The following is a 15,071-nucleotide window of genomic DNA, read 5'->3' on the forward strand; positions in this document are numbered from 1 at the left end:
AATATATACTTATGGACATCTTATTGCCCTTGCTAATGACGATCTCAAGACTTCAAATGTACATGTCATTTGAAGTCATGTCATTTGATGTATTACAAAGTTTGTTGTGTCTTATTTTCTAACTTTAATGACGTCATATTTCAATCATAATTACTTTTTCGGAGATCATAAGTTTTGTTTAAACTGTGTTCTTTTCTCGAAATCCCTTTATGTATCTTTCTTCCAAACCTTTCTAAATCACCAAAGTAGAAAATAACATGTTTTGAAACATTCATTAAATGATAAAAACTAAAATGACATTGGAATTGGATAAGAAACAAACATTGAATCAAGCAGATTATTTGCTTTCATTTGCTTCCAGGATATGCTAATGCATCGCAGCAGTTTTTTGAACACACTTATTGTTGTCTGCTAGATTCCAAATCCATATATGACGCACTGCGACAAATGAATCTGTGACTCACCGTCCTCTTCATTCTGCTTCATTCGTTAAATATTATTTATTCATTCATTCATTCATCTAGGTAACATTAGGTGAACTTCAATGTTGATTGCTTATGCTTATGCATATTCACTCAATATACTTTGTACCTACCTATGCTTATGTGCTGCAGCTGTTACAAAGCTTATGCAAGGTGGTAAAGGTTGATGTAGTCAGGTAGTCTAATTTTAAGATTTTAGCTTCAGTTTGGGCAGAGAGGTAAGGCCGAGATGTTGAAAGCTCATCGACCTGGCAATTGGAAACCATTGCCTTCTGCCTTAGGTATGATTGATTATTGATTATAGCAACAGATTAACATCAAGTTCGCGTCGTGAGGCGGAACACGAGAACTGACGTTTGCTGCAGAACTGTGATGAACCATGCTTGGCGTGTTTAAATGTATCTGTGTGAAAATAAAATTGTGTAATAAAAAACAGATAAACACCAAAGTTCTATATTTAGTCATCATTAGTAGAGTAGAAATGTCAAAAGAAGGACCAAAGCTAGTCATTTTGCAAAACAGTCAGTCTGTGGTGTTCCACATGCATGCCCCAGACTACAAAGTGTGTCAGTTTGAAATATTGAGTACATATGTGGTCAATGGTTGGGTCAATGATAGTATGGATTGTGGGTGACTGTGACATAGTAGATTTCCTTGGTTCTTTGCAGATCTTACACAAGAAAGTCTGGTGGGAACCGTCCAATGTATCCCATGGCTGGTGTGGCTGTCAACTCATTGACTATTGCTGTGCTTTTCAGTCTTGTAGGTGCCCATATTTGTATTTCAAGATCACTGCAAGGCATTTAATGCTAAATCAAGGTGTAGCTGCTTATAAGATCGCTTCAAACGTGGATGTTGCATGAACAATAATTGAGACTGGTTAACATAACATGCTTATTTTCATGCAAGGGCCATCTAAGTAGTAATGTTTATTCATTCTTGTTAGTGCTAAGATGGAAAGTGTGAGGTCCTTGTTTATATTTTCTTTTTACAGCACACAAGCTAATTTTCTACAAGAATGGCATTCTCTTCCAAGACTGGAGGGAGAGGGACACTGACCTCATTGGAGCAGCTAATAGAAGAAATAAATTTCCAGAGGGCCAAGGAAATGAGACAGATTCTCAAAGATGGTGAGCCTTTTAAAAAGAAATATTTTCTTGAATAACTTAACATATTTAAGTTCTGAAATTTGCTGTCATTGAATATTTTTCCCCTTAAGTACTTACCTTAAGTAAAGGTCATTAGGTACCCCTTCAAGTAGATCCTTGACTCAAGACTAAGAGGCACCTCCTCTTTTGATGAGGATGTGTTGACTGCCATGCTCATTGTGGCCATACAATGATGACCAGTTTTTTTAGTTGGTTCATAACATATGGCAACTCTACCTACTCCTCAGATAGTGGCTTTGTGATGCTGCATGGCACAGCCTACTGGACAGACCTGTTTGTGCGACATTTTCTGTTCGAGGATGGCCGCAGCGCCCAGGAGTCAGACGATCTGCTCTTTTTCATCCGCAAACGTCACCTCAAGGAGGCCCGCAAATACATTCCAAGATACGAGGTAAGTGTCATTTGAAACTGTCTCCAAGAGTGGCCGGTAGATGGATGGAGTCGGTGGAGTACGGGAAAACGGAATAGCCTTGAAACAAATTATTATTTTCAGTGTTGATTTTTGTAGCGAAGTATCGTGCTGCACTCCATCAAACCCTCCCCCACAGAGTAAGAAATGAATGCTTTGCATACAATGCCCCATATATGTTGTGATACGATGAATTTTCTGCACCTTTCAAGCTTTTTCCACGGCCGATGCTCCTGACGTGCCACTCCCGTCGTCCCCACAGACTCTTGTGGAGGTGTTCCGTCGCGACAGCAAGAAGCTGCCGATCGGTGACCCGGAGATCGACTGGGAGGAGACCATCTACGTCAACATGATCATCCACCACTTTGACTACCATCTGACACTGGCCGTGTGCACCCGCACCAGTCCGCGCGAGCTGCAGGTGCTCAAACGGCACACCGAGGTGCGTTATCCGTGACCATTGGTGGAGGGTGTTTCTGTGTATCATGTGTTACGATATTTACTCGGAAGTTTGACGTGCTTGACGCTGCATTTCACTAGCGTCTACTTCGTAGATTTAGTCGTAAGATTTTATTGCTTTTTCACAAAGCACTTGGGGTACGTTAAATAGATTTGTCGTGCTATAAATCGATTTCCTTATTATGCGTCATTCAACTCACACCACACAAGTGATAGTTATACAGCATTTGGCCATCGGCTACACCTCCCCCACCCTCCCGCTACCCATTACTGACCTGCCTCGTTCCCTCAGAGGGTGTGGGCATCGCCCAGTCGCCGGCTGATGAGCGATAAAGGCACCTCCGAGCAGATGACCTACCCAGACATCTGCTTCATGCTCGACAACTTTGACGAGGTATGAACGAATTTGTGTGGTTTAGCGTATACATATAAATCTTTCAACGAAGCTATACGGTAACTCTTGTATTTTCTAGCTTTAGAGGCTGGAAGCTTTTATTTTTGGCCATGATTATTGACTTCACGTGGTTGTGTCTTAGGCTTCTGTGATGGGCCTGTCGGTTCGTGATGCCTTTCCGATTAAATGCTAATGGCGTCGGTATCGTTTGAGATATCGATCAGTCAGCTCTAACGGCCATTCCATGCTAATGAAATGGTCAGTGGCGGCGTTTGAGAATAATAAACGGTGTCTGTTGTCTATATTAAGAATCGATTGTCTATAAAACCTTGGACCTGCATTTCACTCTTGATCTGCATCTTTTTTGTTGTTGTAAATATTCAGTCCTGCAGGTGTTAGGTGACCCGCAAATATTTCACCTCGCTTGTCGCATAGCTGCGCCAGTCATCCGGATAAGGAGTCACTAAGGCTGACACAGAATGTTTAACAGAGTTTTAATGATCCTTCCCCGCTGCTGCACGATACTCATTGTTGACTAGAATGATGCACTGCTGTATTCGACCTGAGACTGATGATGTAGACGAACGTGTATGTGCTGTTATCTGTAACTGAAATGCTGTAACTTAAATGAAACCCGAGTGCTGTAACTTAAATGAGTGTGTCACGTCCCCCGGGCAGATTTTCACAGACAGTCTAGTGTGGTACCTTGGGAATGAATCGAAGGTCTAATCGCTGGTACTGCTCGATTATGATGATATGCCCGGCCAGATTTCAATGTTTTTGGTACAAGACGGCGATATGGTGGCCGTGGATGAGTTGTGGGACTTTGTTAGTTTAACTATTGACTGTGCACTGTCCTGTCCACCCGGTCAGATTTTCACCGACATCCTGGTACGAGCGGGAGAGTGGTGGCCGTGGGGTATTTGTGACTTTGTGAGTGTTACCATTGACTGCGCTCTGCTTACTCGGTCAGATTTTCACCGATATCCTGGTGCGGGACGGAGAGATGGTGGCCGTGGAGCTGGTGGCCCGGGACCGGGACGGAGCCCTCCGCGGCGTCACCTTCCTCGGTTCGGTCCGATACGACGCGCTCAAAAAGGTCTACGACGCCAGGGTGAGTCTCAGTGCCGGCTTGAAAAGACTTCTCTGCTTAATAGGCTGGTTGCTGAATAGTGGAATAAGGGAGGCAGGTGTGTCGTTTTGTAGTCTATGGTTCACTGCTGAGACTTTGGAAGTGCCTCAGTTGGAAGCGACTGGTGAGGAACGAAAGCGTATCAAGCCAACCATTGAGTTGCTTTCTGTCCCTGCGATTCCCGATCTTCGGTAGTCCCTTTCTCACCATCATGCCTGTGTCTGTTGTCTTCACCAGGCTAGTATCAGTAACAAGATGGCGCAGCGGATGACGTTCGGTCTCTTCTCCTCGCCGAGCGCGCAGAGAATGGAGTTTGTGCGCATGCGCGGCCCGCTCGGCAAAGGACACGCGGAACTGGCCGTCACCAAACCGCCCGGTAGGTGGTGCTAGGATCGGCAGATAGTCTGCATTGTGGTATCATGGATAAGATATACCATTTATCTCTGATCCATGGAGGTATTATGGTCACCTGATAGTCTTGTAGGTGGTGTTCGTACTCTGAGAGGTGGTGTCTGGATCGCCTGATAGTATGCACGGTGATGGTTTGGCCATCATTCGCCCTCGCTGCTGCTGTTATGGCTTGTTTTGAGGATTTTCCTCAGCTTATGCGCGTAGCTGATGACATTCACGCAACTTAACGTGACGATGCCACTGTGCCGATTGCCAATGACTATGCTACGACCCCGCTGACACTCCGCCCTGTGTTCCAACAGGCGCCGACTGTGAGACGCCCACCTCGGAGCCGGGGTTCATGCTCACCGACCAGGCCTGGGACTCGGACGCCGAGGATGAGGACGAGTACATGTTCCAGAGAAAACATCAGGTACTGGTCGGGGCGAGAGGGTATCAGCCGGGTCCCACCCGCGCTGGCAGGCTTGATATTCGTTCGGGAAGTCGCGTCAGCAAGTGTTGGGGCGGTGGCTGCGTTTGATCGGTTCCATTTAATAATGTTTGTGATTGAGGGTATTGGGAAAACAGTTCATGTCACATAAATTTTCTTTTCAACCTTGTTTGCTGAAATACAGGGATGTTCACGAAAAACTGACACATTTTAAAACGACTTTGTGAGCATGTGAGAGCTCACGGAGACTTGACTTGCATGCCATTCGAAAGCCTGTTGAAAAAAGTTTTGTATCTGCATAGCTCCTTTAGTTAGCATCACATGAGCTTCCAAATAAATAAGAAAGCGTTAAAATGGGAAATTTGACTTGGCGACAAAACTTAACGGAAAAACAATGAAGCTCTCGCGGCTGCCATCTGCCACCACGACTGAACCAGTCTACGAATTCGTCTAAAATTTGACATATTAATGTTTCGATGGATTATGTTTTATACTATTGGCATATTGTGGGCAAATTCCTAAGGAATGCCAAAATTGGCAGGCTTGGAAGTGCTGATGTCAGAAACCATGGCCGCATGCTGGCAGTCACTGTAGAGTGGTACCGTGCCATCTTTTAACAGCTTCTGTTAGCTACTGTAGCGGAAATGGGTCGACGTCTACACCATTTGGTGGTTCTGGCACGTCAGGGCCACCCTACGTACAGTAACGGCGATCATCGGTCTCACACGAGAACAGGGGGGAGGGGGCACTTGTCTCGCGCATCACCTCTCACCCATAGCCGGCCATTTCGCTCTACCTCAACTCCGTGGACTATTCCTGTGGGGTCACGTGAGTGACATGATCTGTAGCAGCGGCCCAAAGGACATCAAACCTCCCGACGAGTGCAGTGAGAGGTGTTGCAATTCTCCAGGCACGTGCCCAAAAACGGGGAATAATTTCCTGTTTCGGGCTGAGTCGTGCACTGCTCCAAAAACTCGTCATCTGCAAAATACGCTGTAACTTCTTAGAAACGAAAATGACATGATCCCAAAATATGTCAATACAAACTTAGAAGTCCACTCTATTTGCCCATAGCATGATCACCGTTCTGAGGGCAAGTGTTTTCTCGTAATTCGGAAATAAAATGTGTCAGTTTTTCGTGAACATCCCTGTAGTACTGTGTTCCAGTTACTTCTGTGATCGAACGGCTTTCTCATGCAATGATTGCAGAAACGCTCTACCATTCCCTGTGTTTCAGCGCCGTCTGAGCGACCCCAGCGCCAACTTCAACAGTTTCATGTACTCCAACTACCGGACCAAGCCGAAAGATGTCGGTAAAGCGCGGTCCGAGAGTGAAGGCCTGAACGCATACCAGGACCAGTTTAACGAAATCGAGGCGGGCGATGTCCGAGACGGTACGGGGCTTGTTAAATTCCTCCTGCCTGGTCACGATGAATTATTGGCTTTTGTATTCACGCTCCCTGTTAAAATCCGTCCAATTGATATGGTAATTTTCCTGTCATGTGCTGCTCGCATGTCTCCGTGCAATGAAACATCACTAAATGTATGTCATGTCGTTTCCCGTACGACAATTGCAATACCCTGGTGTCGGTTCTTCAGTCTTATTTACCTTCTTGTTCGATCGCGAAGCCTTTCTTAGCTCGCTCGTTGACCACATGTCTGCCTGCCGAATATCTCCCGTCTGCCTGGCTCGCTGCCTGTTGTTGCTGTTGCCTGAGCCGCTACAGCACAGCCCTGTCCGCTCTGCAGTGTTACGCCCTGCACAACCGCCACCGTCAACACCGCCGCGGCTGCCTCTGGGGACAGCCACTGCTGGTGGTGGAAACTCCGAGCTGCCTCTTTTGGCCAGCATCTCCGCTGTGGCTGCCGCTGGATCGTCCGACCTTAAAAGCGCCGCTGGGCCATCTCACCCTGGAAGCGCCGCCGGGCCATCTCACTCTAGAGATGTCGCCGGTTCAAGCGTCCCAAGAACTAGCGCCGAGCCGCCCGACCCTACAGCCGTCATCGAGTCGTCCGACCCTAGAACCGCCGCTAAGACAGACGTGCTGTCAGAGGTTCAGCTCAATCGCGTCGGCCCACCCGCCGACGACCCCGCGGCGCGGCCGGACCGACCCCGCGGCGGGATGTCCCGGCTCTGCGGGGCGATCTGTGGGGCGCGGTCCGAGAGTCCGCCCGCCGAGCTGGTGACTCTGGAGATGGTGGCGCTCCCCCAGCGGGAGCCGGAGCGGCGGACGGAGCCGGAGCGGGAGCCGGGCTGCTCCTGTCCCCGCTCTGCGGTGGGGACTACAGTACACGTGCAGCGCTGTCCGGCCGGCCGGCTACGGATGGAGGAGCGGGACGCAGGTGCGTCTGAGGGAGGATGGAGTGGATGAGATTTCGGGTGTTACGTTTGGTTTTAGGGTGCTTAGATGGGGTCTGGAATCGATGCTTTCTTATAACAAGATTTGCATCTCTGAACGCGAATGCGTGGCTTACGTTTTTTTTTCAACCGAAAAGTTCAGCTAGAACTTATCAAGTCGTTATGATGACTTTTTCGAATTTGCGAATTGCTTCGTGTCGGACTCTGACATAACGTACAACATTACTTTTGTCAGCCCCGAGTTTTTGCTTGATAACCGTCAGTACTTTTCAGCAATAATTACCCTAGCTATTCTGTCGGTAATGTTGGGCGTTAACCGGACGAAAAGCTGCGCTAATTTGGTCACCATGGCGAGCTCACTTTTCGGTCATCAGACTCCGTTTGCTAGGGCTTTCCCGCTGATCCCGGGCTGTCTGCCCCGTCCCGTCCCGTCCCGTCCCGTCCCGTCCCGTCCCGTCCCGTCCCGTCCCGTCCCGTCCCGTCCCGTCCCGTCCCGTTCCTCCCCTCTCCGTCCCGTCCCGTCCCGTCCCGTCCCGTCCCGTCCCGTTCCTCCCCTCTCCGTCCCGTCCCGTCCCGTCCCGTCCCGTCCCGTTCCGTCCGACTGGTCTTCCTCGAACTGTTATCAACTCTGTGTAGTGACGCGTTTTCGGCTCTGTTAAAGAAACTTCTGAAATGCCAAGGGCTGATTTGTGCTAGAGACACGTTCGCGATAGGAGCTAATTTAGGCTACTATTTTAAACTTTGAAGCTCAGAAAACGTAATGATTGCCTGGGGAACTACAGTCATACGGGTGTTTGTGGCGACATATTGATAAGTGGCGCTCCGGTTTTACGCCAGTTTTGTACAATTCGACGCCTTGAATTCTTTTTTAAGTCTATCAGAGTTTTGAAGAAGAATATGTCACATGTTTGGATGACAAGTGAAATCGCTATGTTCTTAGTGGGAGTTTCATGTCGCGTCTGTGGTGGTGTTGACGCTTTGCATGCTGCATGGGCATGTGGTGACGCATGTTAGCGCCGTTATATATCCTGTGTCAGTTTTGGGTGACTGGTTGGATGTTTTTGTGCCCGCCTGTACCGAACGTTAATAATCTGATGAATTTTCACCAAGGAGACGTGATACGACGTCCTCGCAGACTGGAGGCCTTCCTGTGGGACTGTAGTGACGTCAGTTCTATTCAGTCCGCCGGCTCCCCCGGGCCCTGCTTCTGATGGCACCTCTGTGAACGTTTAGCGTTGACGTAGCAGCGCGGCCCGCTCCAACACGGGCCTTTTCACTACGCCCGCTCTCCGCTGCGGCGCTCACAGCTGGGTGTTGAGTGGCACCAACGCAGCTATTGTTCTGGAAGCCTCGGCGTGGCGGCGGACGCCGATCCCGCGGCTCGTTCAATAGCCGAACGATCAAGCTGCCGCGCAGGGACAAAGATGGTGGTAGGAGGTACCGACCACGGGGACACGTGTATCCGGGATGGTCGCTCCGGGTGCGTGGGACCGACGGGTCATGGCGGCTGCCCTCCGCAGCGAGCTGGACTTGTGACTACTACAGGGAGGATGAAGGTGGACCTGATTATAATGTATAGCGGTCTGAATGGTAGCATGGCCATTGCCCCACGATTATCACTGGGTGTTTTTGGTATGTGGTCCATGTGTTATTTTCGATAACCCTGACGTTACATAAGTGACCATGACGTGAGTGTGACGTTGCTCTGACGTAATCAATAGCGATGCTCCCTGACTAGACCTGATCCTTTTTTCGGCAGAACTGGACGATGGCGCCTACAACCCGATCTGGACGATGCGCGGCTTTTCACAAACGTTCCACTTCTGGAAGGAGAACCGGCGCGCGTCCAGTCTGCCGCTGCGCGCGCACGTCACCTACATCCGCCTGCCCTGGCACGCCATCGTCAACGGTCAGTACGCAGTGGTGCGGGTTAAGAGTCTCACCCAACGCCATCCGGCCCGCACTTCATTCGGCCCTTTCTACTCTTGCCATGTTTTCATAGCACAAATTTGGCAACTGGCCTCTCCAATGCACTAAACATTTTGGAAAAACAAACCGTTAAATGTGGTTTCTTCTTCGAGTATTTTACACCGTGTGGATATCGTACAAAATCTAATCTCATTTCTGTCACCCGTTTTCAGATTTGATTACCAAAGAAAACCGTGAAGAGCCAATACTGACATTTTAACGCTCCGTTCCGTCGCGGACTAATAGACTACGACACTCGTGCTCTGGTGACGGAATTGGCATACAACTACCCCGCCTGACTGCCGGGCTGGGAGTCATGCCGCTGCGTTTTCCAGCGTCATGGGGTATTTTGTACGCGCACCGCCGCGTCACCGCTGCTGCAATGTGATATGAGCCAGCTTGTTCGCTGTTGGGTGTAGTGTTGTCCGTCTGCTTCTGTCTTTTCACTCTTCACCTGACTGCACTGTGTCTTTGACCACGTGACCTGCGTGTGGGAGCCATGTCCCTGATCACGTGATTTGTGCTTCGAGTTTTTGGCCATGTCCGTGACCATGTGACTTAGTATATAATCTTGGTCCGTGACCACGTGACCTGTGCTTGGGAGTCATGTCGGTGACGATATGACCTGCTCGTTAGAGCCGTGTCCGTGACCACGTGACCTGTAGGAGCCGTTCCCGTGACCACGTGACCTGTGTGTGAGAGCCTGGCAGGGATGTGCGTGTCTGGAGGCTGGCCGTTCAGGGAACCCATCTCACTGCCTTGCCTGTGTTTTTTGGCGGCTTTAGGTCGGATTATTGGAGCGATAATGTATCGGGGTGACTTTATGTAGGAATCATATGATGGTTTGTTACAGGTCCTGTATTGATTTCATATGCCATTTTTGCTGAATTTCAGACCATGTGAATCTTATTTCCTTATTTAATTTTGTGTATTAGCATTGTTTTGACGAGTTGTTTTGTTAGCTATTTTATTAGACTTAGGAGATTCCATATCCAAGCTAGCTGCTCATGCATTGAGCATTTTCTAAGATAGTTAAGTAACGCTCTCAAGGCTCCGTGCTTAAAAATCATAAAAATTATTCCGATCAAAATCGCATGCTGCGCTCCGGAATGCAAACCCAATATGCTACATCGGCTTTATTTCTAAAAACGTTTCACTGGTATATTTTTGTCGCTATGCATTTCTTGAATGCACCTTTGCCACTTTTGTGCCGTTTCTCGTGTAATGAACATCATGATAATCGTAAATAATTTGCTGACACATTTCATTTTGCGATTCGATATTAAACAGACATTATTGTGATAGTTTCTACAAAGAAACCCATTTATGTCTCTCGGAGGGATTGTGATGCGTTTTGTTTTGTTGATTTGTTTATCTTTTATATTCCTTGTTCGTTGCAGTTGGTGGGGTCTCTTTTCTGTCACAAACGTGGACCCTTTAACTGATAATGTTGCGGGGACCATAAACATTTCAGACAAGGTATTTTGTAGGTGTAAGATAGCTGTTTCGGGTAGTTCTCTCTACATTATGAAATCAAATAACGGTGAAGCTTCCACGATTTCGGTGTGTGGTCGCAGGCACTTGATCCAGTGGTTGTTGTTGATGTTGTTTTTTTTCCCTTGTTGGGAATTATGATGACGGTGCTGACGCATTCCCGCAAACAGTAGCACTGCGTGCATTTGTCTGTGTTTTGTGCACGAGGCGTTCAATGCACTCGTGTGCTCTTGCTGTATGCACAAAGGTGAAAGGCGGCTCACTGCAACCTAAGTGACTCCTAGTAGTGACCAGTGAACGGAACACCCCAGTTCTCTGCATCTCAACTGGCTCTGAAACCGAACCCACCTGCGGGACTCAAAGTCACGGAACTAGCTCAATGTCTCTTGAACCGCATTTTCCGCTCGTCACTGCGATAGAGATGCCGGACTTTTCTTGGCAGGTTACACTATACGGCCCTCCGCCAGTTGTAACCAACGTCATGGAACTTCCAGTTCAACGCTACTGCTGTTTAGAATCCGGTATCCTCTTCTTGGTACCCGGTTTCCTGGCCGTCAGGTTCGGTACTTACACCGCAGTCCAATATGCACGCTTTTGTATCCGATATCCCACCGCCCGGCACTGTGCCGTCCCGTCGTGTACCAACTCCGACTGAAATTATCCCGTCCCGGTTCCTCCATTTCCCAGGAATTAGTGTACCGTCGACAGTTCCTCATGGGTCCGTACAGTTGGCTACAGAATTGTGTTCCACCCCTCTAAAGCTATCAGTTGACTGAAACGCTAAGTTGTGCCGTTTATCACGAAATTAAGCGTGTCTTTGGTGAGTGTTGGGTCACAGCTTTAGACTGTGAACTCAGCCCGTGTAATGCGGCACAGCCTACCACTCCAGGCAACTGATTGCCTGTGAAAAGTGGGACATCATTCTGTAGTCAACTGCGCACACACCACCGGTGCCGTACCCCGATCAGAGACGGTCGTGTCGAGACTGCGGTATCCTGTTCGCCCTCACGTGTGTGCGTTGGTGTGCATGTTTGTCTCGTCATTTTCTGTGCGACCGCCCCACGCAAGTGGCACTGACAGGCTGGTTACTATTTCACCGATGTTTTTCGGTAAACAGGCTGACAGCTTGTGCGGGGATGTTCTGTATGCGTCGACAGTGACCGATGACGTTTGAAACAGAAGTGGCAGGTTCCTTTGTTCTGTGTTATGGGCTGTGTTATCGTATTGTATCACGTTTTACTTGTACTGTCATGGATCTATGTTCAATGGCACGTTAAGATGATTTTCATATCACATTAATTGATGATGTGATCCTTGTATTTATTCATATCGTGCAATATTTGCTGTTATGTATCCCGTTTTGGCCAGTCGTACGCAGGGCTTTTGGGATCAGTGTGATCGGTGTCATACGTGCGGAGGAAGAGACATGACGATCTATTGTAGAGCTTCTTATCCGAGCAATACGGGTTAAATATGTTTTCCAGTTTGTAGCAGCCCTTTACTTATGTGCTTGTGACACCAGAATGATGCAGTCACTTATCCTCATTTCGATTCGGGGATATACAGGAATGGCATTGTTATTCGGATGTTGGTGTGTCGTCATAACCACAAATATCCGCATACCGGTCGAAAACCATCAGACAGCCAGTGCTGAAAATAGTGTTCTCTAATGAGTACCTACCACCTCATTAGTGACGAAGTCGACCGAGTCTCCTCTGTCTCGGAGTATCACATCCCGTCCCCACTCTTTGCGCCGGTTTTACCGTCCCCCCGGCACTGTTTGTGACGTGAGTCGTGCTATCAGCCGGCGCCAGGCTCGCTCTGTCCAGACTATGTGCGTGTGTGCGTGTGCTATACGCGATATGAGTGTACTGGTACCTTATGGTGACCAGTCGTCGGAGATGGTATGACTGCAGTGCTCGACAGTGGCTACTCTGTCTGTCCATGTGTGCTCCGTCGATTCGCGGGGCGCGCCGGTTGACCCGGGTGTGTCCGCGACTGGGTGAAGCACGCGACTGACCTCAGGCTAGAGCTCTCTGTGTTGAATCACGAACCGCGTGCAGTGTGCTCCGTCAGTTCAGTTCGCCGGCTAGTTAGTTGACCATTTCGAAGCGTCTTTTCCAAACGCTCACATGCTTCGAAGGTGTTCTGGAGGCCTCCTTCTGGGCTTGCTTTTATGTGATATGGAACACGTTGTGTTTTGTCTAGTCTATTGTGTTTAGATGATTCAACTTTTGTAATAAAACCGCTTAACAGTTCGGATATGTGTTGGTAATCGAAAAAAAGATCCAGCGGCAATGTGTCACGTTGGTTTTCCATGAGCAGCATCTGTGTAATTCAGCTCTGAAACGGAACTGAAACTTCCACAGAACAAATGGTCTAGACCCTTTACATTTGCATTTCAAAGGGCCAATTGCTACAGTGCTTCCTTGCGTTTTCACCTAACTACGTCCACGAGACGATGATTCGACCACGCTATAAGGGAAAAACACGCTGAAAAGCGATGCCTTGCGTGGGGTTTTATGAAGACAATGCTTCAACAAAGATTATTTAACTTACGTGCGCTTAGATCACATTCAACGTGGATCCGTGAATTTTTTTTCGCGGGGCGCCGGCAGCTTCATCCATCTTCAGCACAGTCTTTGATACCTTATCCTCGCAGGTGTTCTTCGCGCGTGAGCGGCGCGACTAGCTAAAGAGCTCAGTTGGGACGGCGTCTCCGTTAAAAGCCCTGTCATTCGCAGCGGTTAGGACGGTTAGGTTTAGTATTGTCCTGGGCTGCCGTCGTCTGGCCAGGAAGTCGTCTGAGTAAACCAAAACAGCCACTGCCGACGATCACCGGAGAGTGCGACGGAATCACTCACACTCACGAGTTCGGTATTTATATCGTTTTCTGTGAACACTCAGCGGCTCGTGAAATGCGATCTCCGGCACACCTGAAATGGATCTGATGTGATATGCTGGCATTATATTTGCACACTTTGCTAACCCTTTTGGTGAATAGGTGCACTCTCTTCACACGTTGGATGGCGACTATCGTTTGGTTAAAATCCATTTCAGTAAGTCGTCGATGTTTTTTTTCGGTAAATGCTTAATTTTAACAATCGTCACTGAAAAAACTTGATCATAGTTGACATTTTAGTGATCCTCCAAAGCCACGGGAAATGTCAACCGATGCTTTAAATAAGTTAACGGTATCGTTATTAATTCAAGTTCACGTTATCAATTCTATGCGTAACTGATTACCCTCGCAGTGGCTGCAAAGGGATGACGCTTATCCTCTCGCAGGCTGGCGAAATGATCACTTGGTGATCATTTCGGAAACAAAGAAGGCTCCCGCCGGGTGTCTAGGGCGCTAACTCACTTTCCACTACTGGTTTTTCCTAATTTCCACAGGTTCCGCTTTCTTTCTCTCTCAGTCGCTGTGCACCGTTCCACCCACCAGCCTGAAGTCCGGTTTGCCTGTCAATCTCACGCCGCCGCGCCCTGTCCTTTCCATCTGGGCGAGTGGTGACCCTTTCCTATCAGCTGTCCGTCCCAGTTCCCGGTTCCAGTTCCGCACCCGTCGTGGGCCGGCCTAACCGGTAAGAAGGTGTTATCTGACCGCGCAGAGCGGTCGGGTGGGTCGGTGAGCTGCTCTCTGTTCTGTTCCTGTATCGGTACCGGGGTCGGCCTCTCGTCAGGCCTCTGTGCCGGTTTCCGGGGCTGGTTGGATCGAGACACTGCCTCTACTGAGGCCGCCAGCCTGGCTGCACCCGTTCCTGTCGCTGGATAACCATACCGCACTGTTATTAGGACGGCCGATGCTAAAAAAAAAAAAAAAACAACAACAACGATACAGTGACGCACAGCTAGCCTCCATGACTGAAGGAATCCTATAGACCAGTACTGCTAATTTAGCTAAGAATATCTAACCTATCACGTCATCGGGCGCGGGACGACTGGCAACTGCCATGACGTCATCGGGCGCGGGACGACTGGCAACTGCCTTGGATGCGTCTGTCAACTGGTGTCGAGTAGCAGTCTTTCATCTAGTGTGACAATTTTCAACTGTACCGCCCGGTGAGTGGTCCCTCGGACTAGCCAACAGTGTCTTGGGACTGTGTTCTCAGCGTCCCAGCCTGTCTCAGAGCCGCCGGTGCCGATCCCTCTGGTGCCGATCGGACGCCACACCGGCGGCTGTGACCGACAGCGGCGCCGTGATGCAATCTTCAGACCGGCGGCCTTCGACGAGAAAAGCCACCTCCCGGACCGGTCAGCCGGCCGGTCACACACCGCACAATACCATCGAACGCTGCGCAGTGACACAGAAACGGCGGATTAAAATCACTGTCTAGCAGGGGGAGAGCGGGTGAAAAATGCTC

The 15,071-nt window shown here is 48.9% G+C and overlaps 1 protein-coding gene across 3 annotated transcripts; it reads left to right on the top strand.

Moving 5' to 3' along the window:
• The first annotated feature begins 499 nt into the window (after positions 1-499).
• On the top strand, positions 500-12,960 carry LOC122392937 (uncharacterized protein KIAA0930 homolog). 3 transcript variants are annotated; one of them, XM_043388318.1, is made up of 11 exons: positions 500-534; positions 1,477-1,612; positions 1,879-2,042; positions 2,323-2,502; positions 2,812-2,913; positions 3,887-4,027; positions 4,283-4,421; positions 4,759-4,868; positions 6,124-6,280; positions 9,005-9,154; positions 9,387-12,960. In XM_043388318.1, exons 2-11 carry the CDS (start codon positions 1,501-1,503, stop codon positions 9,431-9,433), a joined length of 1,302 nt encoding a protein of 433 aa, XP_043244253.1. In that variant the 5' UTR covers positions 500-534; positions 1,477-1,500; the 3' UTR covers positions 9,434-12,960. The 3 variants fall into 3 exon arrangements, with proteins under 3 accessions (XP_043244253.1, XP_043244254.1, XP_043244252.1); XM_043388319.1 differs by lacking the exon at positions 500-534 and adding an exon at positions 1,149-1,244; XM_043388317.1 differs by lacking the exon at positions 500-534 and adding an exon at positions 1,157-1,301.
• Positions 12,961-15,071: the final 2,111 nt, after the last annotated feature.

The sequence above is a fragment of the Amphibalanus amphitrite genome, unplaced genomic scaffold (assembly GCF_019059575.1).
Source record: "Amphibalanus amphitrite isolate SeventyFive unplaced genomic scaffold, NRLGWU_Aamphi_draft 000507F_arrow, whole genome shotgun sequence".
Lineage (NCBI taxonomy): Eukaryota > Metazoa > Arthropoda > Thecostraca > Balanomorpha > Balanidae > Amphibalanus > Amphibalanus amphitrite.